The sequence below is a fragment of the Puntigrus tetrazona genome, chromosome 25 (assembly GCF_018831695.1).
Source record: "Puntigrus tetrazona isolate hp1 chromosome 25, ASM1883169v1, whole genome shotgun sequence".
NCBI classification, from domain to species: Eukaryota; Metazoa; Chordata; class Actinopteri; order Cypriniformes; family Cyprinidae; genus Puntigrus; species Puntigrus tetrazona.
The window spans coordinates 2,027,585-2,049,641 of record NC_056723.1 but is presented as its reverse complement, the minus strand read 5'-3'; the positions used below and the strand labels follow the sequence as shown (position 1 = coordinate 2,049,641).

Here is a 22,057-nt window from a genome sequence, read left to right as displayed (position 1 = left end):
TTTGTGACAGTGTTGTGCAAGATCTCGGAAATAAGAGAAGAAATCTGCAAAGATTGAGTTTTTAGTAGATGAAACAGAATAAATATTCATAAAAAAAAAATTAAATGTTTATTAATCACACTGCACTAAAAATTGCATACTTTTTTATTAAAATCGAATGATTTTTCATTGTTAATATTACTATTACTATTTATTTTAAACAATATCGAATGATAACATTGGAAAATATATTTTATATTTATTTGAATCATTTTTTTTTAAACAATAAATTGATAAAAATGATTGTCGATTGTCCTTACTGTTGCTATTATTTCCAAGTAAAAATACTATTTTAGAAATGTATATTTCTAATGGGCGACTTAACGAGTCACACCGAGAATCAAAAGAGAAAAATAAATATTTTCTTAATGGTTTTACCAATATTTGCTAATGTCCCCAGATTAAACATTTTCTTATTATAATGATACCTTTACAGTAATAAAACATTATTATCATTATTTATTTGAACGTTCTCTCAAGAAAATGTCACTTTTTATGCAATGAATAGATTTTTATACAGCATTTTTTGTATGATTTATGAAGCGATTCTTCAGCAAACGTCCGTGCTTCCATCTGCTGGTGTGAACATGTCAGCGCAGTCGTGTTGAAGCGTCTCTCTCTCTCTCTCTCTCTCTCTTCAGCACCCTCTCTAAATGCTGTCATGCCGTGGTGGCTCTGCTGTACCCGTTCACCTGGCAGCACACGTACATCCCGGTCCTGCCGCCGTCCATGATGGACATCGTCTGTACTCCTACACCCTTCATAGTCGGGCTGCTCTCCAGCTCCCTGGCCCGTCTCAAAGAGCTGCCGCTGGAGGAGGTGAGGGACCACAAACCTAGACGATAACGCGACGACTTTCTGGTTTAACACTACAACCTGTGCAAACGATTGCTACAAAATTAGAAGCATCATTATATGTTTAAACATATTCGTACTCATCGAAATTACTTAAGCAGTCAATTCATTAGAAGAGGGAGTAAATATATATATATATATATATATATATATATATATATATGTGTGTGTGTGTGTGTGTGTATATATATATATATATATATATATATATATATATATATATATATATATAGTGCTGTCAAACGATTAATTTCATCCAAAATAAGATTTGTTTAAATAATGTTATATATATATATATATATATATATATATATATATATATATATATATATATATATATATATAATGTATGTGTGTGTGTGTATTTTTTAAAAATGTACATGCATTTACATGTCTATTTTTAATCATATAATTTAAGTTATAAATATATCTATTTAAAATATTAAAATGTTTTTTTTGAACAATATACATGCATTGTTGTGTATTTATATATACGTAATAAATATACACAGTGCTGTATACTGCATTCCTTTTTAATAGTAAGTGTGATGCAGCAAGGTTATTATATTTAACATTTTTATATGTAGTATTTTATTTTGAGTTTCGTGGGTCAGTTTTTTGTTGTTGTTGTTTTTCTGTACAGCATAGCTTATTTTATTTTTATTCTTAAATAATAAAATAAGAAACAAGGACTAAATAATTCCTACTTGTGGAATATGTAAAAATAATTTATTTTTCATTCGTCATAAAACTATGTACATTTTTTTTATACATTTTTAGAGTTTTGGAGTCGTAACGAGGTATTTTATATTAGCTTAAATGTTTAAAAAAAATCATTTAAATTTATTGTTTGTTAGCTTTTGTCCTCTTTTTAGTTTAGTATGCAGTGTGCAATGATAAACATTTTACTTAGGCTGTGCGTTTGAAGAAAATCAATACCAGAAATGGTATTTAGCGTTCATCAACAGTTGCATCATGGGATTTTATGCAAGTATTCAGTGCAGTGCTCTGGTCGTGTACTTTAAAGTAAAAGTAAAAAAGTGGATATTGTCAGAGGATATCTCCAAAGATATTTTCAGCTGTTTGACCCCTGACCTCTTGAATGTTACACCTCATTACGACTAATGTGGGAAGGAAACGAGGCCAATAAAGCCTAGGATGTGGTGTTAATATACTATATATATATATTTACGGACGAACAAAAGAACCAGACTGGACTCTACTACAAAAAGATCAGAGGCCGGATACATTTATAATATTTTTCTCGGAGCACTTCCTGTTCAGGTGGGCGGCCCTGACCTCTGACCTCCTCACAATAGCTGCGGTAGAGGAAAAGGCTGAGATGGGCAGCGCGAGAGGAAATGACATCACCGTGTCCTCTGCTCTCTTTCAGGTCCTGGTGGTCGACCTCGGCAGCAGTCGTTTCCTGCGACAGGTACGGTGCCCCCGAGTAGCTCCGGTCGTTTTTTTGCATCACGGCGTGGAAACGAAACTAATCCGCGCGTGTTTTTCCCGTTTCAGATGGACGACGAGGATTCGATTCTGCCTCACAAACTCCAGGCCGCTCTCGAACACGTTCTAGAGCGGAGGAAGGAGCTGGCGTGTGACGTGGCAGACAGCCCTAGCGGTAAACTCCTGTCCCAGATATTATGTTCAGGGGCTGAAAAAACATAACAGAGCCCCGGAGTCTGCCGATGTGCAAAAAAAGGCCTCATAGATGATGCTGAGTTCAAAATATGTATAAAAAAAGTTGGTAACACTTTATTTAATTCCTATAAATGTAATGCACTAACCCTTAAGCAGCTGGGGTGTATTTGTAACAATAGCCAACAATACATTGTATGGGTCAACATTATTTATTTCTCTTTTATGCCAAAACCAGTTAGGACATGAAGTAAACTACCTAGTGAAAATATATCATTTTTGCTTAGTATTATGCATCGCTAAGAACTTCATTTGGACAACTTTGAAGGCAATTATCTCAGTATTCAGATTTTTTTTCAAATAGTTTTTATCTCCAAATATTGTCCTATCCTGTATAAAAATGTAAAGCTTATTTATTCAGCTTTCAGATGATGTATGAATCTTAATTTTGAGAAATGGACCCTTATGACCGGTTTTGTGGTCCAGGGACACTTAATTTTATACACAGTTTTCCCGGTTTGATACATTTTATTCCTAAATATTTGCAAAAAAGTTTTTTTTTTTTTTTTTTTTGGCATGATAAAAGCAATTTTTTTTTCTCTATCCACATTCATGAGGTGTCTCACCTCAATCCGTAAAAAACTTATCCGTAAATATTATAATGCATTTTAATTTTGGTTAAAGTTCTGAAAAAAATATAATGCATTAAAATTTACATCATGAATACCTTTTTATAATGCATAAAGACTAAAGTGTTACAAAAGATGTTTCAAATGATGTATGTATATCAAGTTTATCTATCATTTAGATACTATTATATGTGTATTTGTTTTCTTTAAAAAACAAAATTCAATTTAGTTTTTGGGGGTGTTTGTTTATTTTATATATATATATATATATATATATATATATATATATATATATATATATATATATATATATATATATATATATATATTTATATAAAATAATATATTTATATAATATATTTTATATATATATATATATATATATTTTTTTAATATAAAATAATATATTTATATAATATATTTTATATATATATATATATTTTTATATAAAATAATATATTTATATAATATATTTTATATATATATATATATATATATATATATATATATATATATATATATTTATTCATCTCTTAGTTCATCAATTTAACTACGATAATTTAACTTTAACTTTAGTTACCTTTTTTCCTTTTTTTTAATTTTTTTGTACATTCAGTTTTTTTCAATTTAGTTTTTTTAGCATTTCCAGAAATTTGTTTATATATATATATATATATATATATATATATATATATATATATATATATATATAATATAAATATATATTTTTATTATTTTTTATTTAATCATCTTAGTGCATTAATTCTACTACGATAACCATCCTGACTTTTCACATTTTTCTCTTTCATCAGAGCCCAGTTCTCTGAGCGGTGTGGTGTCGGAGGTGTTCGTGCGGTTCTTCGTGGAGATCGTGGGTCATTACTCACTCTTTATAGGCGGCAGCGACCGCGATGAAGAATCCTCTGCCTCGTCTTCCTCGTCTCCGACTCCCTCGTCCTTCCAGCGCGAGGCTTTCCGCAAGGCCGTGTCCTCCAAGAGCCTGCGGAGATTCCTGGAGGTCTTCATGGAGACGCAGATGTTCGCCGGGTTCGTGCAGGAAAGAGAGTTCAGGAGGCAGGGCCTGAAAGGTTTGAGTGGGTCTGAATCTTGGGAAATACGGTTTAAACGTGAGCGTTTGTATTGTTTTATCTCTGAAGTACGGTGTTTAGCAGCCATACTGTGTTTCTGAACAGGTTTGTTCGAGATCAGAGCTCAAGATTACCTCGATTCTCTGCCAGGCGGTGAGAACAGAGGCGTCAACAAGTTCCTCAAAGGTTTAGGTAATGTTTTACCTGCAGATGGAAATAAAGAATCAAAATCACAGAATTAGGGAATATATGCATATCTACTGTATAGAATATCAAGATCAATCTGGCTGGGATGCAACATCTTTCTTAAAAAATTATATTGTAAAGAATAATTATATTAATACAATTAATTTATATTTTATTATAAATTAATAAATTATTTTATTATACAATTAAAAGTATATTTCATTATTGCAAATAATTATAGCATATAGTAAATGAATGAATATATATTTTATATATTATTATTATTATTATTATAATTTTATTATTATTATTATATATCATTTAATACCATTTATTTACCACACATTCTATTCCACACATTGCAAAATACAAATAATACAAATATATATTTAAATAGCACATAACATGGAGGGCCAAATTACTCAAAATTAAATCATTATGTAAATATAAAAAATAGAAATAAATGATGCTAAATGCACAATTAAATATATACATAAATGCGTAGATTAAAACAATTAAATAAATATATATTTATTTATTCGTTCGTTCATTTTCATTTGTAAGCGAGCAAATACAAAACAAATAAAAATAAGCATTTATTCATGCATTATGCATTTAATTTGGTGTTTTACGATTTATTTAGGTATTTCAACATTTATTAAATGAATTTTGGCCTTCAAAAAAAATAAATAAATAAATAAATAAATAAATAAATAAATAAATAATATTCCTCCTATACATTTATATTTAATTTTATATTGCACAAATCTTAATATGATGGACCAGTCGGATTTTGAGCATTTCTCTTTCCTCTCTCTTTTCTCTCAGGACACAAGATGAAATTCCTGTCCAAAAAATGAAAAATAGCCACGCAGCATGTGTATGTTAGACTCAAAACAGACCGGCAGGACGGGAGACAGACACCCGGCGGGACCTGAGGACCAAAGGCTCCCCAAACCGCCTTAAAGAACTCGACCGAAACCCACGTCCAGTTCTTCCTCTCGTTTTCTACATTTCAGACATTTTTAAGAGATAGAGTACAACTTCTTCTGAAACAGGAGGCTATAAATTAATTTATATTCTTTCTAGAAATTATAATACCTTTACGACTTCCTCTGCAAAACGTTACGCGTTTCCCTTAAAGCCGAAAGGATGCTGTTAGTTCGTCGTAGTCTATTTATCGTAGTGCGTTACAGACTCGCTTCGGGGGGTTTCCGAGGAAACCGAGGTTTCGCGTTTAGAAACGGGGGGAAATCTAGAATCTTGGGACTGCGGGATCGGAACTGTTCTAGAACTGTTCTGTCCGAAGTGCATTACGGGAACACCACTAGAGTTGCTTTGAACCTGATTTTTGTAAGTGTGCTTAATAAACGGTGTTTAATGAGAGCTCGTCTGGGTTGTTTTCTTTCCGAGGAGCCCTGGCTGAACGCTCGTGTTGTGTTAGAGCTCAGTTCCTCACCACGCTACGTCTTATCAGCGTTGGAGTCAGATGTTTCCCCAAAGCCTCCTGACCTTTGGATTTTAGGTTTGGCCTGTAGAGGGCTCCAAAATCTGCCGGGCAGAAAACAATACTGCTTTAACATCAGGCAGTGTGGACACTTTTCCATGTTTCCATTTCTTTATTATTATTATTATTCATAGGAGTAGCGTGTAAACGTCTTAATATTTAAATTGTGCATTGACTGAGCCCCGTGGTGTATCAACAGACCATCTAATAATATCACGCCTGTACTATCTGAAATTCTCCAAATGAGTGTTTAAAAAGACTAGCGGTGTTAGTAGCACTTAGTAGTAAAGCAGTTTCACATGTTTTATATGGTACTTCAAAGTAAAATAAGTTTAGAAACAAGTAACTGTGTGTGTGTATATGTGTGTGTGTGTATACGTGTGTATGTGTGTGTGTGTATGTATGTGTATACGTGTGTATATGTGTGTGTGTGTGTATGTGTGTGCGTGCGTGTGTGTATGTGTATATGTGTGTGTGTGTATGTGTGTGCGTGTGCATATGTGTGAGTGTGCGTGTATATGTGTGTGTGTATGTGTGTGCGTGTATATTTGTGTGTGTGTGTATGTGTGTGCGTGTGTGTGTGTATGTGTGTACGTGTGTGTGTGTGTGTGTGTGTGTATGTGTGTGCATGCGTGTGTGTGTGTGTGTGTATGTGTGTGCATGCGTGTGTAAGTGTGTGTGTCTGTGTGTGTGTGTATGTGTGTGTGTGTGTGTGTGTGTGTGTGTGTGTATGTGTGTGTGTGTGTATGTGTGTGCGTGCGTGTGTGTGTCTGTGTGTGTGTGTATGTGTGTGCGTGCGTGTGTGTGTGTCTGTGTGTGTGTGTGTGTGTATTAGTGCTTGGCAATTAAATAACTGCAGTTAATTGTATCCAAAATAAACGTTTTTGTGTACAAAATATATATGTGTGAACTATGTATATGTATCATGTATTTAAAGCAACACACATACATGTATATGTATATATATATATATATTATGAATTGATATTATAAATATTTATTATATACGTATATTTAAAGCAACACATACAGTATATATTTACATGCATATATATTAATAATTTTCAGCATTTACTAATGCATTATTAAAATCACAAGTTTGTTAACATTAGTTTTATATATATATATATATATATATATATATATATATATATATATATATATATATATATATATATATATATATATATATATGTAAATATACACAGTAGACAAGAAAGCTTTTAATGTCAATTTGAATGCGATTATTATTATTATCGTACCCTTCTTTATTTTAGGTAGTACTAAACACAAAGAAAGCATGAAGGGTCCTGACTCTGTTTCAGGGTTCTTTTCCAGGACTTTTAGGACACAGCTGTCTCTCATACTGACCAGAACAATGAGAATCCCTCTGGATCCGGGCTTATTTCCTCTTCTCTCCACACCAAGACTGCTCCTTTTTCCTTTTCAGCCCCGTCCCTCCCCTCACACCTCTCTCTCTCTCTCTCTCTCTCTCTCTCTCTCTCTCTCTCTCTCTCTCTCTCTCTGTCTCTCTCTCTCTCTGTCTCTCTCTCTCTCTCTCTCTCTGTCTCTCTCTCTCTCTCTCTCTCTCTCTCTCTCTCTCTCTCTCTCTCTCTCTCTCTCTCTCTCTCTCTCTCTCTCTCTCTCTCTCTCTCTCTCTCTCTCTCTCTCTCTCTCTCTCTCTCTCTCTCTCTCTCTCTCTCTCTCTCTCTCTCTCTGTCTCTCTCTCTCTCTCTGTCTCTCTCTCTCTCTCTCTCTCTCTCTCTCTCTCTCTCTCTCTCTCTCTCTCTCTCTCTCTCTCTCTCTCTCTCTCTCTCTCTCTCTCTCTCTCTCTCTCTCTCTCTCTCTCTCTCTCTCTCTCTCTCTCTCTCTCTCTCTCTCTCTCTCTCTCTCTCTCTCTCTCTCTCTCTCTCTCTCTCTCTCTCTCTGTCTCTCTCTCTCTCTCTCTCTCTCTCTCTCTCTCTCTCTCTCTCTCTCTCTCTCTCTCTCTCTCTCTCTCTCTCTCTCTCTCTCTCTCTCTCTCTCTCTCTCTCTCTCTCTCTCTCTCTCTCTCTCTCTCTCTCTCTCTCTCTCTCTCTCTCTCTCTCTCTCTCTCTCTCTCTCTCTCTCTCTCTCTCTCTCTCTCTCTCTCCCTCTCCTGTCCTCTCCTCTCGTTATACTGCAACCAATTCCTGAAATTCCAGGCTTCCTCGCGCGCTTCCAGTCACTCGGGCAGATTTTACCTCCAAAACACTTCATTTTCTCCACCGTTCCTTCTGACAGGTAAGACTTGCGTTTACTTACAGATTTCACAGTGGCCTGTGTTTGTTTGTTATTTTTTTTTAAATCTAAACCTTTACGTAAAGCAGCTACAAGAACTTGTGGAGCCGTACAGATCTTCTCCTCGCGCGGTATTTCAGAAGAGCCGCGAAACGAGCGCTTATTCTGACACGTGATGACGAAATGTGATGTAATAATGGAATATTTGGAATTGTTGGAATTTTTGCCCGAATTCCCGCGTTCTCTTTTCCTTTTCAACCGGAGCGACTTCCTGCGTAACGGCCGGAAACTTTCTGAGGAACTTTAAGCGCGTCACGGGCGCGCGCGCGTCTCAGTCCGTTAATTATTGCGCAAATTATCGCGAAACTTTAAACTTTAGGTTGTTTTCCTTCATATGAACCAATTTAATACATTCGGAGAGTGTATATAATATAAAAATGTAGCGAAACAATAAAAGTGCAGCCTACTTAATGATTGTGGAAACTGTTATTATTACAGATTTTTTTGTTTACATTTTTTGTTTTTCAATAATTAAAACTATTATAACCTATAAAATAATCTCTCTCTCTCTCTCTCTCTCTCTCTCTCTCTATATATATATATATATATATATATATATATATATATATATATATATATATATATATATACACACGACTGTTATTATTAATTAAAAAATTGCACATTATTTATTTATTAATTTTTTTACTGTACAGTGCTTTGAGTTTGAAAGACTTTTTTTGTTTTGTTTGTTTACACTAAAAGTCGAAGTCGCATGCACTTTTTACAACAATTTTTCACGTGGTTGCATAATAGTGAAGTCATAAAAAACTATATATATATATATATATATATATATATATATATAGATAGATAGATAGATATAGATAGATGTATAATATAGACATTCTTCAGCTGACTGCTTTTAAATACTCTTGCTGGAGTTCATAGTTAATGTTGGTTTTGGTTTTTTACACATTTATGAGCAAATGTAATGTTTAATAACATACATCCTTTAAATCGTTTTAATTCTAAAATGTATTAATTTGTTGACCAGCCGCGCTCTCCCAAGGTTCAAGTCAGGTAGTTAAATCTCTATAGTGGTGAATGCAAGTTTTTTTTTACATTTGCTTTAATAACGAAACAGAATTGCACAAGCAATTGAATAAAAACACGCCGGGACAAAAAAGTAGAATGTAAAAAGCATCGTCTTGCAAAATGTACTCTTTATTTTTGCAATTTTTGTGCAGTGCGTGCCATGTCAAAAGAGGGTCAGTCGACCAGTGAGTGATCCCAAGGCAGCCTAAACAGATCAAAATGTCAGTTTGAAGCGCAGTGGTCGTCTCTGTGAGCTCGTGGGTAAATATTTCGGGTGTCGGGGTGAGGAGTCAGTGCCCTGCGCCTTCTGGGTCCCGGGGGGCCAGATATTCTACTGAACAACAGGTGGAATGGGGCCGGTGCGCACCTGCTTGCTGCGGCGCGGGAGGAAGCGAGGGGGAAGGGATGTCGTGTTATTTTAATAAAAAGCATCAGGGAGACGTTATTAAATGCGTGAAGGTTTTAGCTGGAGCGTCTTCACACTCGGGCTCCGTCTGCATCCGTCTTCTTCTGCAGGGTTCAGTTTAACGCCAAGGTTTAAGCTCCTGTGATCATGAGGCTAAAAAGGCTTTGTAGATATGTCTATTTATTTGCTCATGTTTTGTGTGTGTGTGTGTGTGTGTGTAACCTTTATTATTCACGGTTGTTATTTTTTTAAATATCCCAACTTCAGTTTGATTGAGTCAGATGCTCTTCATATGCTTTTAGATTTTTCTCATTACAGAAAAATTGAATCGTGAGATCCAATTCAAAATTTAAACCCAGATTTGCGAGGTGTTAACTGAAAAAATGAATTACGTTCGGTGTAAAAATTCAAAATCGCGAGATATAATAGAGAGAGTAGAATTGAGAGAAACCCAAAATGACAAGAAACTCTTAGTTGCAAAATAAACTGTTGCATATAAAGATAGAATTTTGCATTATAAACTCTATATAAACTTTATATAAGCAAATAATCATAAGATATAAGCTCTGAATTGCGAAATAAACTCAGAATTATGAGATAGAAACTAGAACTGCATAATATAAACCCGGCATCACAAGATGTGAACTTTAAAGTAAATAAATGGAAAACTTTCTCGCAACTCCTAGTTCACGTCTACTCACTTTTTGACTTTAACAAACCTGTTTTTAATCCTGCGGTGGAAACAAGCTTCTGTATCGAATTGTGTTTCGATCGGTTTTAGATTTGATCTGACTGTCACGTGCCTGACTGAAATCACTGTGTCTTGCTGTCTGCCTGTGTGTGTGTGTGTGTGTGTGTGTGTGTGTGTGTGTGTGTGTGTGTGTGTGTGTGTGTGTGTGTGTGTGTGTGTGTGTGTGTGTGTAGTGTGTGTGTGTGTGTGTGTGTGTGTGTGTGTGTGTGTGTGTGTGTGTGTGTGTGTGTGAGTGTGTGTATGTGTGTGTGTGTGTGCGTGTGTGTGTGTGTGTGTGTGTGTGTGTGTGTGTGTGTGTGTGTGTGTGTGTGTGTGTGTGTGTGTGTGTGTGTGTGTGTGTGTGTGTGTGTGTGTGTGCGCGTGTGTGTGTGTGTGTGTGTGTGTGTGTGTGTGTGTGTGTGTGCGTGTGTGTGAGTGTGTGTGTGTGTGCGTGTGTGTGTGTGTGTGTGCGTGTGTGTGAATATCTGCTTTCATGTGTGTATTGTGTTACTGAGATTAGGAGTTGCGCCTGATTTAAACGCGCCCAGCAGCTTCTCAGAGCTAATCCTGGATCTCAACAGCGCAAACACATAAAAGAGACCTTTTTTTTCAGTTGTGCATTACGCACACGGGGCTAATTGATAATAAATATTAAGCTTAAAGGCAGTTGTGTTGTTTTAGTGCTATTATCGCGTTAACACGGCGTTATCAGAGACGCTCTTAACGAGACAGTAGCTGTGTGATCAGAGCTGACCAGGCCCTGCAGCCACAACACCGCTGTTAAACAATATGAGATTTAAATTAATGTACGGCCCATAGCTAATATCCCTGTGTGTGTGTGTGTGTGTGTGTGTGTGTGTGTGTGTGTAGGTTCAGGTTCACAGCGACTCTCAGCTTTACATTCCAGCTCTGATTAAAGTGGATTTTGTTGTGTGTCTGTGTGTTTATATTTCTTTATATGGTGTGTGTGTGTGTGTGTGTGAGAGCTTTTATGTAGTCATTTAGTCATGTTTTTACCAAACCTGCATGACTTTTTTTCTTCCGCTGAACGCAAAGAGGATGTTTTAAAGAAGCAAAAAAACTCCTGTTGGCTTTCACTGAATGAACGAATAAATAAGTAAAGCAAACACTGAGACTTTTCTCCAAATGAGGCATTTTTTTTTCCACAGAGAAAAGGCAATCATACAGGTTTAGGATGAACAACGTGAGGATGAATAACTGATATGATACCCAAACACTGTCCCTTTAATTTCCCCTTTGCTTTACTGTGCAGATGTAAAAACATGGGATAAAACAAAGCAATAATCCACCAAAGTTTTATTGATTTTACCACAGCTAAGGGCTTTTGACAATATAAAAATCTAAAACTGTTTAAACATGAAAAGGTAATGCATGTTGTCTAAAATGCAGACAACAGCAAAAAAAAAAATATAAATATATATATATATATATATATATATATATATATATATATATATAAATATATATGCATTATCCAGCAAACCAACAAACAAACAAACAAAAAATCCTGAAAGTGAAATTGTTCATTTTTAAACTATTAAAACTAAACTATTAAAAATCACGTTAGGTGATTAAAATAAATCTGAATGCAATTAAATACATACATACCGTACATGAATATTACATGAAATACTTAATTGTAAGGAACATTAGAAATGTTCTCAAATATTATAAACATTACTCAAATAAAGTTTTAAAGATGAAAAGAAAAAGTCAGGTAATCCAAATAAATATATATACGGTAAACATAAACGAACAAACAAACAACGACAATTAGAAACACTGGGCTTGGCAAAGTAACTCAGATAAAATGTGATTTGGTTCAGGGCCCAGTTCTGCATCGAGCATTAGTTTCATTGGTTTGGTCTGATCTGTGACTTCTGTACAGGAAGTGCTCAGAGGAAAACGGGGCGATTGAGTCAGAGTCAGCGTGACGCACTCTAATCTTCCCTTAAACACGCTCACAAACACCACCATTCCAGCAGAACACATATATTTGTGTGTAATACTGATCGTTTCCATCGATCTCTCCCCGAGCTCACGTCCGCTTGAGGCGGGCCTTTTAAAATAGCTTGTCGTTTCGCTTTGTGTCTCCTCCTTTTTAGAGACACGAAATACATACAGCAGTTTCCAAAATAAACGAAAGCCAGAGGCAGTTAAAGCCTGACGCATTTCGCGTTTGCGCCAGGGTTCACGTATTGAACCTGCGTTTTAGAGACACTCAGTGGACGTATGTATTTGAAACTGTGGCAGTAAGGCACGTAAAAATGGTGTTGGAAAACAAAATAAGAACATGCGAAGAAATACGTGCCAGGTTGGTTTTATTTCCATTGAAAGGTCCACCCAGGAATAGTTGACCCAAAAATGAATATTGGCTCAAACATTCTCACCTTCAGGTCGCGCGAGATTTTTTCTTCATCCGATTTGGATGAAGTGCATCACTTGCTCGCCAGCGGATGCGAATGGGTGCCGTCAGAATGAATAAAACATCACAATAGTCCATCATTTAATGTCTGGTTGAAGCGAAAACCTGCGTGTTCGTAAGAAAGGCGTCATTAAAGCGTTTTAACTTCATAATGACGGCCTTATCTGAATCAGGAGAGAAATGTGCGCCAATAAAGAATGGTTTACAGGTGAAAACAACCTAAAATAGTTCCAAATGTGACTTGATTTTGATGTGAGAGAGCATGATTTTGTTCACCTTGTTAAGGTTTATTGGGAAACTGGTCATTCTTCAGAGCATGTCTCATAAAATGACTCAACGAATATTTAACATTCAACACCAGCTCACCAATAAACCGTCCTAAAGTTGCTTTCAAAGACAGGAGTTGTCTTGGCGGTGCTTTTGAATCTTTTTGTGCATCGATATATAGCCATGAGAGTGTCTCGAAAACGAATTGATCTAAAAATGAGATAAATGTGCGTTCATTTCAGCTATATTTTAAGCACTGTGAGTGATGAATCAATCGATCTGTTCAGCGCATTTAATCACTGATTGCAGCTATATTTTTGCTGTATTTTATTACTTTTCCATTGCATCCCAGCCATTCAATCCAACTAAGCTTTCTCTCTTCCACAGGACTGAGCACCCGCCCTCTTTCAGACCTGGAAAAGCCCGTCAGTTACCCGCCAGGGCCGTTTCCAGAGCCTCAGCCGGCCCTTCAGCGTCTGCCAGGGCGTTTTGCTCTCCACCACCACCCTGTCGTCCGAGTGGGTATCGGCGTCCTCTCCGGGGGGCGCTAGCGAGGAGCTGAGCGAGGGATTGGACAAGCCTCTGGAGAACGATGCCGAGGGCGTGTGGAGTCCGGACATCGAGCAGAGCTTTCAGGAGGCGCTGGCCATCTATCCTCCCTGCGGCAGACGCAAGATCATCCTCTCCGACGAGGGCAAGATGTACGGTATGCCTCTTCCCTTCTGCCTCTATGCATTTGCTTTTGTAGCCAATGAGGGACTTGGATGTGTGTGATTTCAGCACCACGAGCAGCAGAAGAGTAAAAATGTCCATGTGGTCTCCCAAACATCTCACACGGTTACTCACACAAAACTATAGTAGAACTCATATATATATATATATATATATATACAGTTTAAAAATTAAATATTCACAATCATTTGCATTTCCGTAGCGCTTCCAAAGCAATCAATTGAACTTATTTTTTTCATACTTCCACCATTAACTATATTTAACAATTTATCAAGGCTGTGTTTGAGATTATTTGAGTTAATTCAAGTTCCTGCTGAAGTATCTTGTGATTTCTTTGCAAGACATCAGAGATATCTGTACAGTCAGACGAACTCTGAGGGAATCTTTTGAAGAGCGAACGCGACCCAATTTCGTCACAATCAAGCATATTTGGACCTGCTTTTTGTTTGCAAAGTTTTAATTCGTTTTTGGAACTCTAGCTTGTTTATTCGTGGCTATAAATAGCCCAGCCAATGCGTGTTTTTACTATAAATGTCCGATCCAGACCTGTTGACGGTAAGAAATGAGCCGATGATGGGCCGAACGCTGGGAGAGAAGGAAAGCGAGAGGATGTGTGCGTCTGTCATCTTCCGATCAGCTGTGAAACCTTATAAAGCTTGGTGAAGTCGTGCCAGCATGGCAGCGGAGGGTTAAGGCAGGTGGCGAGGGAGGGTCGCAGGGGGCAGAAGGGGCCATCTGGGGTGGATCTGTCGGCCCCCGAGGGTTGGGGCCGGTAGTTTGGGAGCGGCAAAGCGCGTCCGGAATGGCACGCCATGGGCCTTCGGAGCCCCGAGTTCAAGGCAGAGAGGGTTGTAACCCGACACGAGAATGGACGTTTACCCTTTGAGTATGTGCGACAGAGAGGGACAAATAAACACAAAAGGGGGGAGAGTTTGCACCTGTTTCTGCGACCCCCGAAGAGCCACTCCGATCGCCGTTGCCTTTCAGTTCACCTCCAGCTGCCTCTCCTCAAGCACACAGACTGGATTTACGGCAGAGAGAGAGAGAGAGAGAGAGAGACACAGACTGAGAGAGAGAGAGAGAGAGAGAGAGAGAGAGAGAGAGGGGTTAACACTGGGATTACATCGAGCTCAGTATCAGCCACTATCAGCTCAGACAAATCACTCATCACACTTACCCATCGATACTCATCACCTCAAAGGAGCAGATCACAAGAAAAAAAACAAAACTTTTTTTTTTTTTTTACCCCTTTCTCTTGTCTTTTCACAAGTCGCCATAGCTACTGCACCGATGATTTCACTTTATTTTAATTTTGATTGCGCTTTAACTTGTTCATTTATTGAAATACATTTGTACATATTGAATTTACATGCAAATTAAATATATTAAATGCATATTTAATATGTAGAAAAGTATTTTATTATGAATTAATTGATTCATTAATTATTTATATAAAATATATGAATGTTTATTAATTGATTATTAATGCATTCTTGTAAAGTTTTATTATATGCACACATTTTATGATCCTATTTTAAAATAATATTAAAAAAAATTATTTCGCCAAATCTAGCATATTATTTTAAATTATATCCCGCCGAATCGAATGCATGTTAAAATATTTACTAAATATTTTGAATACTATAAAGCCATGTTTTTATATTAATTTATTATTTGTTTCATGAGTATTCATTATGTTTTATGTCCTATTGGCTTATAGTAATGCAAAAAGTAATTTTATAGCAACTCTTTTTTTTTAATAAGGAGGAATGGCAGTAAAAATCCATAGTTTATTTTAATAATTAAATTAATAATTCTAAAATAAAAAGTAAATCAACTTTTGTTTAATAAATCTTCCTTTAATTGTTTTAACCTTGTTTTAATAAAAAAAAATATATTATTTTAAGGTCCTATTTTGGCCATTAACAAACAATTAACTATGACTTTTACTTCAATAAACTAAAATTTTCTGCTTATTAATAATAAGGTAGTTGTTTAGGTATACATGCAGCACTTTGTAAGTATTAATATGCCAATGAGTAACTTGAAAAATAAACTATTTTTGAAAAATATTAGTATTAATCTGAAAAATTCTTCAAAAATCCCATGAAAGACAGTACAGGTTTGCAACAACAATAAAAGTTGATTTGTTTAGTTGATAAAAGCCAAAGTGGCAAAGACGTTTTGCCATTATAGATTTGAACTGTGCAAACACACGAATAGTTACTGAGGTAAGCACTCTCGCAGTTTTTAATTGGTTGCCTGTCACTAAACACATTTTACTGTAGCATTAAAGCCTCATATTGTTGGTCCAAAACACTGCTGCTTTAAGATGCTTTTAGCCCAGGGTTAAGGTCACTGCAAAACTTTTAAACGCTTCTAGATTCAATGGAGCTGTAAAAGTTAGTCCTCGTGCTCAATTTGACACATTTCTACGCTTCTGTTCATTTTTGCTGCGCTCCTGAGGTCAGCTTTATAAATCCCCAGCTCGGAGACCTCAACAGTGTTTGGCAGAAATCAGATAGAGCTTCATTCACGGCTGCCTCTGACCCCAGCAATTTCAGACAATCACGCAAATGGCGACAATCTACAGCGCTTAAAGAATGACGAGAATTCCCACAATGGACTCGTGACCCTTTCCCAGAAGTTCCTGCGCCGTTTTCTGCTGGTATTTGTGGTGCGTTTGTACCATTACGTGTGTGAGTTATTACCCAGCCGAGAGCACCAGCGTCGCTTAGATTTGTTTGGTTTTCGGTACGCCGGGTGAAAATTCAACAGGCTTCGCCAAAGAAAACATTTCTTGGCTTTGGTCGTCGCTGTACCGCAATGCATTCACTCTCCCGACCCGTAAAATTACGCACAGCCGCTGAAAGGAAATACATTCGCCATGGTTTAATGGCTCCCAAGCATCCCGTCGCAAGATAAGTGCCCGCATAATGGAGCGCTTCTCCACCTGTTCAGAAGTTGTTGAAAAAAAAAACTCGTCGTTAAACGCGCATTTTTCCGTGGCTGTGCAGGAATATGGGACGGATGCTGAAGAGTGAGAAAGCCCAGCTGTGTGGGGCCGAGAATCGTGCACTTTTCAGACGATAACGTTTTTTTGCATTTTGGCTTACTAGCTGTGCGTCCGTGAGGATGCGAAGTCAACTTTAGACCGAAATGCACATGGCGCTTTGCGAACGAAACTTTTTCGAAAGTCTCTTCTGCTCACCAAAGCTGCATTTAGTTGACCAAAAGTACAGTAAAAATACTAAAATATTATTACAATTTAAAGCAAGCATTTTCTGTGTGAATATATTGATTGCTGTGATGTAAAGCTGAATTTTCAGCATTGTATCAATAAATACAATTAAATTAAAATAGTAATAATTAAATAAAATAGTAAAAATACTGCCATGAAAAAATATAAATATTGATATAATTAATAAAAGAGTAAAAACAAATATGCTGCTCATTTAAACAAAACATTCTTAATGAATTAATACAAATATATATTTAAAAACCTTTAAAAGCTCATTTTTATACTGCGTGTTGCACATTTTTTAAATATAGCCTTTTAAAAAAATTTTTTTTTGTTTGTATGTTTTACTAATCTGCAGAAATTGGGTGGTGGGCTTGATAGAAATCAGTTTTCTCCTGCGAAATAACGAAGCAAGGAGGAGTCAATTGCATCACATAGTCTGCAGCTTTCCATACAGTGTTTAATGCACATGTAGATGTAGTTGGCTTTTTACTAAATACATCTTTGCACCTTACACTCTCAGAAATATAGGTGCAAAAGCTGTCACTAGGGACTTTTGTACCTATTAGGTTCAAATACGTACACTTTAATGTGTACCTTTAAGGAACCAAAATGGACTCTTTAGGCCCAGTGACAGCTTTCATCTATATATATATACATATATATATATATATATATATATACCTATAAAAGATGCACCTGAAGTGTACAAAAAATTAGTTCCTAAATAGTATGTTTTGCATGCATTTTAAAAGATTTCACACTGTGTGCAGTAAATAGGCAGCTATTCCAGACACACAGGAGTCAATGGGTGTATTTAGATGCATTGATGCAGACGTTCATTAGCTGCCTCGTGTCAAACAGATGGAAAAAGCCACCCGTCCCTCACATAGGCTTGATTTTTCGCAGGCCCTTTAGAGGTTCGCTTATGTCTGAGCTCTCTAATGAGTCAGTGTGTTTTGCTCGTTCTCTCTCTTTGTTTTGCTGAGGTCACGGTGGGGCCCTTCGGAGGTCACGAGTGCAACTCGGCTTTCACTCTGTGTGATTCGAGTCGGACACTTCAAGGAAAGAATATGAGAGTTACTACTTAGTCTTAAAGGTCTTGCATGTCTGTCTGCCTTTCATCATTCGCTCACCCTCATATTACGTTCCTATTTGTTATACGAGCAGCTCTTTTCCATGAGATCGCAACCTGCATTATTTTGATCGCTTTTTGTGAACAGACGCACATTAAACATGTGCTGCTATTGACTAAAAATATTTAGTCTCATTTGAAATCAGATAAAGGTCCAACCTACAAGGTCACTGCCTATTTTATTCAACTTTCTTAAGGGGTACGAAGCAATATCTGGTTATAAACTTAATGTCACAAAAACTCAAGTTTTAAAATTTAATTATAACCCACCTAGGCAAATTAAAGAGGAATTTGATCTAAAATGGGACACAAAGTCAATTAAGTATTTAGGAGTAAATATACCGGGTGATCTTTCTAAATTGTTTGATTTAAATTACAATCCCCTTCTTAAAAAAATAAAATCAGATCTACTCCGTTGGAACCTTATTCCACTCTACGGTTTAAGTTCAAGAGTTGATTCTGTACGGATGATAATTTTACCAAAACTTTTATATTTATTTCAAACACTCCCAATAGAAGTACCAAATCAGAAGTTTATGGAATGGCATAAACTAATATCTAGATTTCTTTGGCAGGGTAAAAAACCAAGAGTAAGGTTTAAAACATTACAATTAAGTAAGGAAACTGGTGGGCTAGGTCTCCCATGCCTTCAAAAGTACTATTTTGCCGCTCAGTTAAGGCCACTTGTCTGTTGGTGTAGCCCAACATACTCAGCTAAATGGATTGAAATAGAAAAAGGGTTGATTGAAGAGTTTCCATTACCAGCTCTGGTTGCGGATAACAAATTAAGAACTAGAATTACTACGAAACAAACCCATGGATTAATTTACCATTTAAAATCTGGCATCAAATTAAAAAAATGGGCAATTTGGAGGATGCAATGAGAATATTAAGATGGTGTGCATATGATACTGATTTTATTCCGAATAGAATAGATGACCGTTTCAGAACATGGGTTAAGCTAGGTATTACAAATTATTATGTATTTTTTAACAAGGGTAAAATCCAAAGCTTTGAATCACTAAAGGAAAAGTATGGTCTTAACCAAAGTGATTTCTACAGATATCTTCAAGTAAGACATTATATTGAATGTAATATTAAATCAGAAATATTGAAGGCAGCAGAGACAGGAATAATAAAGGTGATCTTGTCAGTGTCTAAAGCTCATCCATGCAATAAGATTATTTCTAAATTATATAATGGATTCCTGCAAATTTTAGATGAGAACACATTATATGTCAGAGACAAATGGAAAACAGAAGGAAACCTGAATATTTCAGAGGATAACTGGCGGAAAATTTGTAAATCACAATGGGAATCTACAAGTTCAGCAACATGGAGAGAATTCTGTTGGAAGAATGTTATTCGTTTTTTTATTACACCTATCCAGAAACTTCATAGAGGAGATAGTACTGATTGTTGGAGACTATGTGGGGAGAGGCGAGCTAGCCACTATCATATTTTTGGGCATGTCAAAAACTAACCCCTTATTGGCAAGAGATTAAAAACAATTTAGAAGCGGTTTTTGAAATAGAGATAGATTTTAATTGTGAATCTTTGTATTTTGGTAATATTACTTTAAAGGGGGAACCAATAAGGATAAAAAGCTGTTGTTAATTCTGTTGGCAGCCAGTAAAAAAGGAATTACTAGAAAATGGTTGAAACCAGAACCACCTACAGTGGTAGAATGGATTGATATAGTGCATAATATATATGTCATGGAAAAATTATCGTTCTCAATAAAAACTCAAACAGAATTTTTTTTCAGATTTGGGATTTGTGCAAATGGATGGACTACATTAATCCAATACGCCCAGACTTTTCGTAATTGTAATTGAACTTTGCTTTTTAACAAATTACCTGAATAAGCCACACACTAGAGCTCCCCATGTTCTGTTGTATATAGTTAAGTGGAAAATACATCACATTTGCAATATTTGAGAAATTATTATATTTTTATTTCTAAGGTCCAGGGGCATACTCTGTATCTGTATTTCAAACTATTATTTTTACGTCAGTGAAATTGTATGTCTGTTGAATTGTCTTTGAATCTGTATGTATTTTCTATCTGAAAAGAAAAATAAAAAATTAAAAAAAAAAAAAAATCAGATAAATGTCATTTGTTCTTGAATCGCAGGGCGCATGTTGAATTAGAGACTTATGAGAGCTTTTAGTTTGTGAATCAGACTTCAGAGGTCACGCTGTATGTTTGATGTACCTGGTTAAAAGATTCATTTGTGCTGATCGACTAAAAAGGCCCTTGAGAGTCATTAGAACCTGGTTAAAAGAATCATTTTTTTTGATTCGCTAAAAAAACAGCTCATGTGAATCATTTAAGAGAATCGGACTGTACTCGTTAAACTATAGCCAACAGTGTGCTTCTGATTCACCAAAAAGAACCGACTCATAATGAATCAAACTATAGTGGTCACACTGTATGCGATTTATTAGAAACAACCAGGGCAAAAGAGTCATTTGTTCATAACTGAACAACACAGACTGCGTTGAATGTTCTTGTACACTAAAAAGAACCAGTTCATAAGAATCATTTAAGAGAATCAGACTTAATGAGTTGTAGCCTGTGTTTTTGACTCTTGAGAGTCATTACTTTGAAACTGAAATCACAACGGTCATTCTGTTCGCTAAAAAGAATCGGTTTAAAAGAGTCATTCATTCATTCATGCATCAGACTACACTAGTCGTGCTGATAGTACTTTTTGTATAAACCAAAAACAAAGTTATAAGAATTATTTATTGGACTGAACTCTTGATTCTAATCTAATCTGATCGAATTAATGTGCTTGAATCACTAAAATGAACTAGGTTAAAAGACAATTTTGGTAATTAAAAGACATATTTGGTACGTGAATAACATACTTGCAGTAATGAAATTTTATTTTATTATGTGCAGGTACTATTTTGATACTTTTAGTTTTAACCAAAAAAAAAAAACGTTCTTTCAACTTGTCTTCGCTCATCATGTTTGCTGAAGACTGAGACCTCACCGAAAGCACCGAAAGCCTCACACAGTCTGCGGTGAAATCTCTCACATTCACCCGTTCACTTTGTTGACATGCGTCCTGACCCACCGGAGACCGTCTGCGCCCTCTCTCTGTCTGTTTATCTGTCTCTCTCCCAGATGTCTGAGAACCTGAGTCAGGAGAAACGCCTGAGAAGCAAGAATATGTACCACGAGTCTGCATTGGCTCTCGGTGTAGTCTCAGAGAAACAATCGAAATGTCTGATTTTTGATAGTTTCCTAGGCCTGTAGGTGTAATGTGCGCAAGCCTTGTAATGCGTGTGTGTTTGTGCGTGTTAGTTGTTTATTGAGCAGAAGCTGAAGGACTCACAGATCAGGAATGACTGGAATGTGAAGAGGAGGAGAGAGAGAGAGAGAGAGAGAGAGAGAGGGCGAGAGAGGTTGAGTGGGAGGTTATGGATTTATGAGGTCGTTGTGGGAGCTGCTATACTTTTGCGTGACACCAGCTTTGTTTCAGCCCCTTGTGGACCCTCAGGGTGGACAGTGTGTGTGTGTGTGTGTGTGTGTGAGGGTTTCAGGTGTCCGTGGCTCAGTTTTGTGGCATTGATATGTATGACCCCTCTGTAGCTCCGCCCCATGAACACAATGACCCCTCACAGGAGACTAATACATAACTCTACGCCTTATTTTCTTGACTAAAACACTTTGTAAAGCACAATAAAACAAAAACAGTGTGCTTTTTCTATATTCTTCTTTACTATTCAGTAAGCCAATATTGCTTTATTTATTAACAACAACTCACTGATAAGTGAGTC

The 22,057-nt window shown here is 36.3% G+C and overlaps 2 protein-coding genes and 1 long non-coding RNA gene across 5 annotated transcripts in view; 2 read left to right on the top strand and 1 right to left on the bottom strand.

Annotated features, from left to right (window-relative positions):
- si:dkey-82f1.1 (DENN domain-containing protein 2A) overlaps nucleotides 1–5,827 on the top strand; it is a 34,694-nt gene extending 28,867 nt beyond the window's left edge. The window contains exons 15-20 of the mRNA XM_043228539.1: nucleotides 681–858; nucleotides 2,288–2,329; nucleotides 2,416–2,521; nucleotides 3,980–4,255; nucleotides 4,361–4,447; nucleotides 5,270–5,827. Of these exons, the coding sequence (XP_043084474.1) occupies nucleotides 681–858; nucleotides 2,288–2,329; nucleotides 2,416–2,521; nucleotides 3,980–4,255; nucleotides 4,361–4,447; nucleotides 5,270–5,301 (721 nt within the window). The 3' untranslated portion in view covers nucleotides 5,302–5,827. The remainder of the gene's footprint in view (nucleotides 1–680; nucleotides 859–2,287; nucleotides 2,330–2,415; nucleotides 2,522–3,979; nucleotides 4,256–4,360; nucleotides 4,448–5,269) is intronic.
- On the bottom strand, nucleotides 736–7,452 carry LOC122331090. Of its 2 annotated transcripts, none has more exons than XR_006248123.1 (5): nucleotides 7,320–7,452; nucleotides 5,901–5,992; nucleotides 4,390–4,459; nucleotides 4,055–4,248; nucleotides 736–874 (listed from the first exon to the last, which is right to left on the bottom strand). It is a non-coding gene; the product is annotated as an uncharacterized LOC122331090 (long non-coding RNA). The 2 variants fall into 2 exon arrangements; XR_006248124.1 differs by lacking the exon at nucleotides 736–874 and adding an exon at nucleotides 2,424–2,554.
- A 6,272-nt stretch (nucleotides 7,453–13,724) lies between these two features.
- Nucleotides 13,725–22,057, top strand: part of LOC122331233 (transcriptional enhancer factor TEF-3-like) — a 26,696-nt gene continuing 18,363 nt past the window's right edge. For both annotated transcript variants that reach the window (XM_043228775.1, XM_043228774.1), the window contains exon 1: nucleotides 13,725–13,855. The gene's annotated coding sequence lies outside the window, so the exon portion shown is untranslated. The remainder of the gene's footprint in view (nucleotides 13,856–22,057) is intronic.